The sequence below is a fragment of the Microcaecilia unicolor genome, chromosome 3 (genome assembly GCF_901765095.1).
Source record: "Microcaecilia unicolor chromosome 3, aMicUni1.1, whole genome shotgun sequence".
In the NCBI taxonomy this organism is placed as follows: domain Eukaryota; kingdom Metazoa; phylum Chordata; class Amphibia; order Gymnophiona; family Siphonopidae; genus Microcaecilia; species Microcaecilia unicolor.
In genome coordinates this window covers 249,522,275-249,533,242 of record NC_044033.1, presented here as the reverse complement: position 1 = coordinate 249,533,242, position 10,968 = coordinate 249,522,275, and the positions used below count along the sequence as shown (strand labels likewise).

The 10,968-nt window shown below is 45.1% G+C and overlaps 1 protein-coding gene across 1 annotated transcript; it reads left to right on the top strand.

Moving 5' to 3' along the window:
* The first annotated feature begins 4,480 nt into the window (after window positions 1-4,480).
* On the top strand, window positions 4,481-10,575 carry LOC115466461 (zinc finger protein 2 homolog). The gene is made up of 2 exons (XM_030197694.1): window positions 4,481-4,517; window positions 7,605-10,575. The coding sequence occupies exon 2, from the start codon at window positions 7,632-7,634 to the stop codon at window positions 9,756-9,758; it is 2,127 nt and encodes a 708-aa protein (XP_030053554.1). The 5' UTR covers window positions 4,481-4,517; window positions 7,605-7,631; the 3' UTR covers window positions 9,759-10,575.
* Window positions 10,576-10,968: the final 393 nt, after the last annotated feature.

The window sequence follows — 10,968 nt, the reverse complement described above, 5'->3', positions numbered from 1 at the left end:
TAGCCTTTCCTCATAGGGAAGTCATCCCATCCCCTTTATCATTTTTGTCACCCTTCTCTGCACCTTTTCTAATTCCACTATATCTTTTTTGAGATGCGGCGACCAGAATTTCACACAATATTAGAGGTGCAGTCGCACCATGGAGCGATACAAAGGCATTATAACATCCTCATTTTTGTTTTCCATTCCTTTCCTAATAATGCCTAACATTCTATTTGCTTTCTTAGCCGCAGCAGCACACTGAGCAGAAGGTTTCAATGTATCATCAACGACGACACCTAGATCCCTTTCTTGGTCCGTGACTCCTAACGTGGAACCTTGCATGACGTAGCTATAATTCGGGTTCCTCTTTCCCACATGCATCACTTTGCACTTGCGCACATTAAACGTCACCTGCCATTTAGATGCCCAGTCTCCCAGTCTCGTAAGGTCCTCTTGTAATTTTTCATAATCCTCCCGCGATTTAACGACTTTGAATAACTTTGTGTCATCAGCAAATTTAATTACCTCACTAGTTACTACCATCTCTAGGTCATTTATAAATATGTTAAAAAGCAGCTGCCCCAGCACAGACCCCTGGGGAACCCCACTAACTACCCTTCTCCATTGAGAATACTGACCATTGGATATGGTGACTTCTGGACAGTGTTAGGGAGGGTATGTGAATGGTGGACAGAGACTCAAACACTGAATGGTTCATAGTGAATTGAGGGCAATGGTTTGGATGTAATGAATGGTGGACAGTAAATTGGGGTCAGTGGTTTGGATATAGTGAATGGTGGACAATGAATTGGGGATAGTGAATTGTGGACAGTGGTTTGGGTCTAGTAAGTGGTGGTCAGTGAATTGGATGTAGTGAATGATGGACAATGAATTAGGGACAGTGGTTTGGATATAGTGAATTGTGGACAGTGGTTTGGATGTAGTGAATGATGGACAGTGAATTGTGGATAGTGGTTGGGTATAGTGGAAAGTGGTTTCGATGTAGTGAATGTTGGACAGTAAATTGTGGGCTGTGGTTTGGATATAGTGAGTGATGAACTGGGGATAGTAAATTGTGAACAGTGTTGTTTGGATGTAGTGAATAGTGGACAGTGAATTGAGGATAGTGAATTGTGGACAGTGGTTTGGATATAGTGAGTGGTGGATAGTGAATTGTGGATAGTAAATTGTGGGCTGTGGTTTGGATATAGTGAGTGATGTATTGGGAATTGTGAACAGTGTTGTTTGGATGTAGTGAATAGTGGACAGTGAATTGAGGATAGTGAATTGTGGACAGTGGTTTAGATACAGTGAGTGGTGGACAGTGAATGGGGGATAATACATTTTGGACATCGATTTGTACAGTGAATAACTGAATTGGAGAGGATAAATTCAGGACACTGAGACCGAGGAGCAGGTGTGCTGAATATTGCCGGAGGGATGTGTAGGTTGAAAATGGGAAACATACACTGGCAACAGCTCAAAAAGAAGCAGTTCAAACTTCCTTCCACCAGAGAGAAGACAGGAGAAGGGCACAGGAGAGAGGTGTACCTCCTGCCAACATCTCATTCCTCAACCTCCCCCGGGCAACAGAATAAATAATAAAGCATAGGAAAGTGAAACAAATAATTATAATGAAACCAGACTGCCTTGTGCTGCTAGATAAACATTCTCCTTCCTCTGGCTGTGTGTTAGCCGTGGTCACATCTGTCTCTTATTTTTAAGCCTCAGTTCCCTAGTTGCTCAATTGACATAGTGTCATGGCAGCTAGCAATTTAAGCTGCCTACTTGGAGCTGCCAAGCAAGTGAGCACCATGGAGTCTGCTGGGACTCGGGGATGGCACAATTAAACTTTTTTGTTTTTTTTCTGTTGATCTGTGTAATTACACATCTGAGATTTTGGTCTTTCCTTGGGGTAATCAAGGGAGTTGATTGGGGAGGGCTGGCCTGGTTACCTCCGCTGGCAGCACCTGGGGAGGGGAGGGAGGGCAGAGAGGAGGGGGTGCCCAGCGCTGAGCACTCCCTGCGGCTGTCAGTACTTCAGGTGCACTGTGAGCAGGCCGAAATTAGCTTTAAAGATGTCTCTGGAAAGGCTGGGCTTAGGGGAGCAGGTCGGCTCATAATCCACATACAGCACAGAAGCTCAATAACCATCATTTCATTTCCCTAAGCCCCCAGACAGCTTTCATGTTTAGAAAAAAAAAGTTCAGCATGTCATTTTGAACTTGTGTAAATGTCGTGGCACTTGTAACATGAGCTTTGCAGGTCCCATGATGCTCCCTTGGGCCACCATGTTCTTTTCCTGCTGTTAAAATGCTTGTTGAGTGATGGTGGCCTCAGGGCTGAAGTGGAGACCCACAGGAGTGACTAATGGTAGCCCTATGTTTCTGACTGCCATGCCTCTCAAGGTCAGGGCAACCAGGTTAGCTCTGTGTCCTCAGGGTCTTGCTGGGTCTGTTAGGCCTCCATCGCAGCTCTGCACTTGCTGGTCTGGATTTTTGTTATGAAAGGTGACAAAGCACAAATCCTATGTGTGTTAATTCAGAAACGCATTACGTCTGACCTAACAGATGCTTCAGGTGACTTACAGAACAGTTAATAATAAATAAACGTATTACAATCAGAGCTGGGATGGGGGGGGATCCATTCTCCATTAAGGACACGGAACTGCCTAGCCCGCCTTATTGTACGGCACAGATAGACTGATGAACCGATTTCTGACCAGTCCTAACAAAGTCAGAGTGACTCAGGATGAAGATAAAGCGGAGCGAAACATCCCACACAAAATAATCCTGCACCGTCAAGGAGCCCCCTCCCCCGTGGATCTTACAATCTGTGGGGCAATTGTATTATAACTTGGCACCATTGGTGCGTGCTGCACATAGAGAATGACATAGGGACGGAGATCCGCAGTAACCACGGGGATGGGGACAGAGCTTGCGGGGACAGATCACATGGGGATGGGGCAAGGATGGGGACAATCTTTGTCCCGGTGTCATTTTCTACTTTGAAGCCTGTTAATGAACTGGACTGTTATTTATATTTGAGTGATGCAGAGAATGATTTTTTTGGAAAAACAAGCAAACATGCTGGCCACAACTAGCAAAATTTGCATGGGGGATGCTGTACTTTCTTGCTACCAGCACATCTTCTAAGAAGACACCTTCTGTTGCAGGAAGGACTGTGGAAGACAGAAGAGCTAGACTGAATCCTGAGAAAGTTGATGACTTCTTATTCATCCACAGATTAAAAAATCATAGCAGTGCATATTTCTCCCCTCTAGGACATATAGAACGGGTTGTATTTTGTACCCCTGGACATTTTAACAGGGTGGATTAGAATTCCTTGGGGTAGTAGAAGTCAGCTGTTGTTGGGGTTGGAAGGTGGTGGTGAGGAGGGTTGTTATAGCTGCTCCTTGTTATTATTGTTTTCTATTTTTAATTTATGCACAACATCTTGTTCCTTTTTATACTTTAATAAAAAGATTTAAATATAAAATCATAATTGTTTGAGGCTTCTGCAGATGAAGACAGAGCCCATGAGGATGGAGCGGGGACAGAACCTGCGGAGACAGGGCAGGGATGGGGGCAGAACCCATGGGGATAAACTTTGTCCCCGTGTCATTCTCTAGCTGCACATCAATTCTAGAACAGCACTGGTGCACCCAATCCAAATTGGCACCTGTATTAAGACACGATCATTCAAGGCAGCTCGACACAAAGCGCATAACATGATATATGTACCCAAGCTACAGTCTTAGATTGTTTTATTGGATTTAAGGGTGTTGATGGCTTAAGCTGCCTCTCCCTGATTTTCAGTGTGACCCTGTGCCTCAGTTCTAATCCCCAGATGTCCATGATTCTCAGAGTGAATTATTTCATCTTCCTGTGCCTCCCTTGTAATCCCCGGCTCTGTCACCGATTCCCAGTGTCACCCTAGAGTGAGTCATTTCCTCTCTTGTGGCTAAATTCTAATCCCCAGCTCTGTCACTAATTCTTAGTGTGACCCTGGGGACTGTCAGTTCATCTCACTGTGCCTCAATTCTAATCTCCGGCTGTATCACCGACTTTCTTTGTGACCCTGGGGTGAGTCACTTTATCTTCCTGTGCCTCAGTTCTAATCCCCTGCTCTGTCCCTGATTCTTTGTGTGACCCTTCATCTTCAAATAAATGCTGCTGACTGCCATGGTTTGGGGTGGAACCAGAAAATAAAGACAGAGGTCGGTGGAATATCACAGATTATCCAGGTATATGTTTAGAATCTGTATGTAAACCGCTTTGGGCATCTACATTTAGACAACACAGAAATAATGATCGGAGGGCTTACAAACCCCGCCCCTGACAAGAGAAGGCTTACAAACACCGCCTCTCACAAACCAGAGAAAGGACCAAGAAGGTATTCGGTTTAAAGGGACGGAGGAGAGGAGAAGGAGGCAGGTCCGGAAGTAACGAACGAGAGGAAACGGAGAAAGGGCTAGACTGTCTCGCTGACCGGAAGTGGAAGGGGGAAGAGAGGAAAGAAGATAAAAGGGAGAAGTGAGTAATGAGTAATGAGACAAGAATGATAATGCTGAGTAAGTAGCCTGCACTAGCCACCCCAAGCCCCACAGTGACAGGAGCTCCCATCCCCCATACTGAGAGCATCCTGCATCCTTAGCCCATTCCCCCTCCCCCACTATAGAGACACAGTGACAGGAGCTCCCATCCCCCACACTGAGAGAGAGACAGCACCTTGCACCCTTATCCTATCCCCCTCCCCAGAGACACAGTGACAGGAGTTTCCATCCCCCACACTGCGAGAGCTCCTTGCATCTTTATCCCATCCCCTCCCCCACTATAGAGACAGTGACAGAGTCTTCCATCCCCCCACTGAGAGAGAGAGGCAGCACCCTTATCCTATCCCCCTCCCCAGAGACACAGTGACAGGAGTTTCCACCCCCACACTGAGAGACAGCACCCTGCATCCTTATCCCATCCCCCTCTCCCATTAAAGAGACACAGTGAGAGGAGCACCCATCCATACTGAGAGGGATGACACTCTGCATCCTTATCCCGCAACCCCTCCATAGAAACACCATGACAGGAGCTCCCATTTCCCACACTGAGAGAGACAGTACCCTATGTCCTTATTCTACACCAGCCCCCACTCACTATAGAGAAACAGAGACAGGCGCTCCCATCCCCCACACTGAGAGACAGCACCCTGCATCCTTATCCCCTCCCCCATTATAGAAACACAGTGACAAGAGCTCCCATATCCTTATTCCATCCCCTCCCCCACTATAGAGAGACTGTGAGAAGAGCTCTCATCCCCCACACTGAGAGAAACAGCACCCTACATCCTTACCCCACCCCCTTCCCCTACTATAGAGACACAGTGACAGTAGCTCCCATCCTCCACACCGAGAGAATGAGTATACGTAAATGATGTGGAGTACATTGGTACAAGACATGTGAACAAACATGTGGATAAAGGTGAGCTGGTTGATATTGTGTATCTGGATTTTCAGAAGGCATTTGACAAAGTACCTCATGAAAGACTCCAGAGGAAATTGGAGAGTCATGGGATAGGAGGTAGTGTTCTATTGTGGATTAAAAACTGGTTAAAAGATAGAAAACAGAGAGTAGGGTTAAATGGTCAGTATTCTCAATGGAGAAGAGTAGTTAGTGGGGTTCCACAGGGGTCTGTGCTGGGACAGCTGCTTTTTAACATATTTATAAATGACCTAGAGATGGGAGTAACTAGTGAGGTAATTAAATTTGCTGATGACACAAAGTTATCCAAAGTCGTTAAATCGTGGGAGGATTGTGAAAAATTACAAGAGGACCTTACGAGACTGGGCGTCTAAATTGCAGATGACGTTTAATGTGAGCAAGTGCAAAGTGATGCATGTGGGAAAGAGGAACCCGAATTATAGTTACGTCATGCAAGGTTTCACGTTAGGAGTCACGGACTAAGAAAGGGATCTAGGTGCCGTCGTTGATGATACATTGACACCTTCTGCTCAGTGTGCTGCTGCGGCTAAGAAAGCAAATAAAATGTTAGGTATTATTAGGTAAGGAATGGAAAACAAAAATGAGGATGTTATAATGCTTTTGTATCGCTCCATGGTGCGACCGCACCTCGAATATTGTGTTAAATTCTGGTCGCCGCATCTCAAAAAAGATATAGTGGAATTAGAAAAGGTGCAGAGAAGGGCAATTAAAATGATATAGGGGATGGAACGACTTCCCTATGAGGAAAGGCTAAAGCAGTTAGGGCTCTTCAGCTTGGAGAAAAGGCGGCTGAGGGGAGATATGATAGAGGTCTATCTATAAAATAATGAGTGGAGTTGAGTAGGTAGATGTGAAGCATCTGATTACGCTTTCCAAAAATACTAGGACTAGGGGGCATGTGATGAAGCTACAATGTAATAAATTTAAAATGAATCGGAGAAAACGTTTCTTCACTCAATGTGTAATTAAACTCTGGAATTCGTTGCCAGAGAATGTGGTAAAGGCGGTTAGCTTAGCGGAGTTTAAAAAAAGGTTTGGACGGCATCCTAAAGGAAAAGTCCATAGAGCATTATTAAATGGACTTGGGGAAAATCCACTATTTCTGGGATAAGCAGTATAAAATGTTTTGTACTTTTTTGGGATCTTGCCAGGTATTTGTGACCTGGATTGGCCACTGTTGGAAACAGGATGCTGGGCTTTATGGACCTTTGGTCTTTCCGAGTATGGAAATACTTTTGTATTTATGTACATATTGAGCAACAAAGGGGGAGGAGAAGATATCAGAACAGGGGTTGTCAACCTAGGCTGATCTGGTTTTGATCCACAGTGAATATGCTTGAGATAAATTTGCATGCCTTGCCTCCATTACATGCAAATCTGTCTCGTACATATCAGGAAGACTAGGTTGAGAGTCCCTGGCCTAGAATGAAGGTGAATTTTGGGGGAGGTACTTGTGGTTACAATAGGGTGGGGCAGACAGGGTAGTATGAGAAGTCTCGTCAAAGTATCTAGGGTAAGGCCTGGTTGAACTTATAACAGTAACATCGTAAGTGATGGCGGATAAAGACTTGCACGGTCCATCCAGTCTGCTCAACAAGATAAACTCTTTTTACATGCAGGTTATACTCCTTCATGATTATCGTTAATATCACAAACAAGGCACTCGGCAGTTTGGCACAATGGCACCCACATGTATGCCGTTATATCTGATGCTTGCTTGTAATTAGGGAATGACTTTTTCCCCTTAAAAAAATATCTTTTGTAATGTATACTAAGCCAAAAAAGCAAGTAGTGGAATATAAATTCTCCTATTGTATTGTATTACATCTGCCACAGGTACTGTTGCAGTTATTGTACGGTTTGTCTCTCTCTGATATCAGTGAGGTCGCAGTTCATTAGACCATGAAATCCATTAGCTGAATAGGTTGTGGCCCTGAACAGACCTTAGAGGTCTTTATCTGCTTTCATTTACTAAGTTATGTATGTTACAAATTTTCTTGATTTTTTTTTCCTTGCTCGGCATGCTTGGTTCAAGAGAATGTGAATAATAAGAGTGTGTATGGGAATTAGTTTTGTGTGGCAAACACTTGAATTGCTTATTCACTTTCTTATCCTCTTTCCTCTCAGTTGTCAAAAAAGACGGATCACTGACTTATGGAGGAGGAGTCCGATTGTCCATCCAGTGATCCCGCCTCCTCGCCACTCAACTGCCTCAAAATCCTTACCGTGGATGGTGTCTTGGAAGAAGAGGAAGATCTGGCAGATAATGCTCCAACATCTTCAGAGATTGAAGGCAGTAACAGTGATGAAGAGAAGACAGGGACTGAGAAATTTCCAGAGAGAGGAAATTTTTCTGGAAGATTCTTTGACGTGGGCAAACAGCAAGAAGATCTGGAAGGAGAGAATAATGAAGTTCCTCTGTGCAATTCATTCTCTTTGAAAACAACTGCTGAGGAGAGTTGGCACAGCAAGGAGGAAGAGAATGCCAAAGATGGAAGGCATAAACCTTGTGTTAGGACCAAAAACTTGAGAGAGATGGCTGTGGGGCACTGGCTTAGGGTCAAGATTGAAAACTTAGCAGGGGACTCTGTGGAACTCACCGTAAAGCCCACAATCTCAGATACAATTGTAGATCCCTGGGTCAAGGGTGAAAGCCCAGATGATGAGTCCAAGAAGCCGTTGGTCAAAGTCAAGATTGAGAATGCCAGAGATGTAGCCGAGGATCTCTTGGCCAAGGCCAACAATACCATTGATGCAGCTATGGAGACTCTGAAAAGGGTCAACTATGAAGGTTCAGCGGACTCCTTTGAGTCTCTAAAGGTCAAATGCCAAAAATCAAACCTTCAGTCATGGAAGTTGCATTCCAGGAAGAAAGGAGATGAAACTTCGAAGCTCTCAAATGGTGATGAGGTTGATGGTGAAAAGAACCATGACAAACCAGGACCTTCCAGAGGTAAAAGGCAGAGGCTGATGTGGGACAAAAACAGAGCATTTCACAGAAAGAAGAAACATTTGCAGAATGGCCAAGAAGATGCATCCAGATTACTGGACACCCAGTGTGGTGATAAATCACTCCAAGTCAGCAATCGCTTACAGCTAGAGAAGAAGGAGAGGTGTGAGCGAAGGGACACAGAACTAGTTTCCACGAAACCATCTGAGCCCTTGGCCACCAGTGGCAACGCCAACTCTAACCTTGTGCACCTGATTGATGAAAACGGAATCTACTCGACTACTAAATTCATCCCTGGTAGCACACCGGGCGAAATTCAAGAGGTGAAGCTCCTGCCCCACCTTAAGAAGGAGAAGGATGCAGTGGTTTCAGATCTAGACATCCAAGAGGTTATTATTGATGAAAAGCAGTTCCAATGCGGAGTATGTGACAAGTCCTTCAAAAGAGCCTGGGAGCTGTTTAGCCATGAGGTGGTGCATAATGAAGAGAGGCCATTCCATTGTAATTTGTGTGATGCCTCTTTCAAACGCCATTCGGATTTTAAAAGCCACCGGCTAGTGCACACGGAGGAGCGGCCGTTCCATTGTGAGGCATGTGGCAAGAGGTTCAAGCGTTCATCCAACTTGCAAGAGCATCAGCGCATCCATACAGGGGAGCGGCCCTACCAGTGTGCTTGCTGCGAAAAGACCTTTAAGACGCCCTATGAGCTGCAGCGCCACATGCTCATCCATTGTACCGAGAAGCCTTTCAAATGCAGCGACTGCAGCAAGGACTTCCCCACCTCTAACTCGCTGCTTCTGCACCAGCGGCAGCACTGTGATGATAAACCGCATGTGTGTGGCATTTGTGGAAAAAGGTTCACCTATGGGCACAGCTTGAAGGTGCACGAGCGGGTACACACAGGTGACCGTCCATTTGTCTGCCCCATCTGTGGCAAGAGCTTCAAGCAATCCAATGCCTTGGCCTCCCATGAGCGGGTGCACACAGGCGAGCGGCCCTTCATCTGCAAGACTTGTGGCAAGGCCTTCAAACAGTCCTCTTACCTTGTCATCCATGAGCGCTCGCACACGGGCGAACGACCGTACAAGTGTGAGGTCTGTGTGAAAGCCTTCACACGCCCCTCGCTGCTGTTGCAGCACCACCGAGTCCACAGCGAAGAACGTCCATACCGATGTACCTTCTGTGAAAAATATTTTAAAGACCTGTCCTATCTGATCGTTCATGAGAAGGTGCACACAGGGGAGACGCCGTACAAATGTAGCATCTGTGACAAGGGCTTTGCCCACCCTTCCAACCTGCTGCAACATCAGAGAGTGCACCGAGATGGCTGACTCTCTGCCCTTTATCCTCTTGTCATCGTGTTCCATCTGTCCTCTTGTCTGTTTCTACCTCTGAGCCCCACTAAGAGACTATTGCTCGTGGAACAACAGATTTTCCAATACATCCCTCAGGTTCTTCTCACTTCTGGCATAGCACTTTTTGAGAAGGGAGAGCAGGAGGAGGATCAAATATGGATGCCGATAGTATTTCAAAGGAATGTTCCTGATGCCAGAAAAGGAACACCCCAAAATAAACTGTAAAAGAAACAGTGATAGACAAAAATATGTACCGTAATGTTGAAGGCCTGTTGGAATATAGCACTGATAAATTCTGGGTTGGGGCAGGGTTAATAGGTTTTCCTATCTAGCTATTGGGAGGATTAGGAACACTATCATTTATTATTTATCTTGGGTGGGGGGGAATGTTAATGGGAACTGGGAAGGGAAGGTTAAGGAGCTGAGAGGCAGAGTTGCATGTTACCCCCAGTCAGCATCCTGTTAAGAGAAAGGGGTGTAATTGTGTGCGCTTCAGCCTAGCTGATGAGACGGGCTCGGCAAATTCATTTCTTTCTTTCTTGAAGGGTAGGCTGCCTTTAAAGGGTTTCCCAGAAATTAGAGTGGACGGGTGAAAATCTGCTAATTGGAAAATGTTTTCCGTTATTAAACCTTTTAATGTTCTGAGTTTTCAATTTCCTGGTATTAGAATGAGCTCAGTAACTTCACCCAGTGGTGGGGACCATTGTATAATTTCAGTCCAGGGCCTTATGAGGAGCACATTTGTGTCTATTGTTGGGTGCAGTGACTTCTGGGTATTTTTGGTTTATTAGAATTTAATATACTGCCTTTACGAATACAGGCCAAAGCGGTTCACAAATAATATGAGGGGGGAAAAAAAGGTAGGAAAAGAACGCTGTCAAGTATATAGGGAAAAAAGATGCATACACTCCAGAAAGGCAAGAAAGCCATCAGACGGAAAATAAAATGCTACTACATGAGAAAATGTTGCCAGAGGCCAATGATGAGAGACATTTTCAACCTGAGAAACCAAAGGCCAAAGTAAAAAGGTGGATTTTATGCATGGCTTTAAATTTGGGAAATAATAATTGAGCACCAGAATCAGGGGGCAGATCATTCCTAAAGGCTTGAGCTATCTAACCTATAAATGTACTCACTAACCTATAAATGTATTCACTCTGCTGCTCCCCAGTATCTCTCCACACTC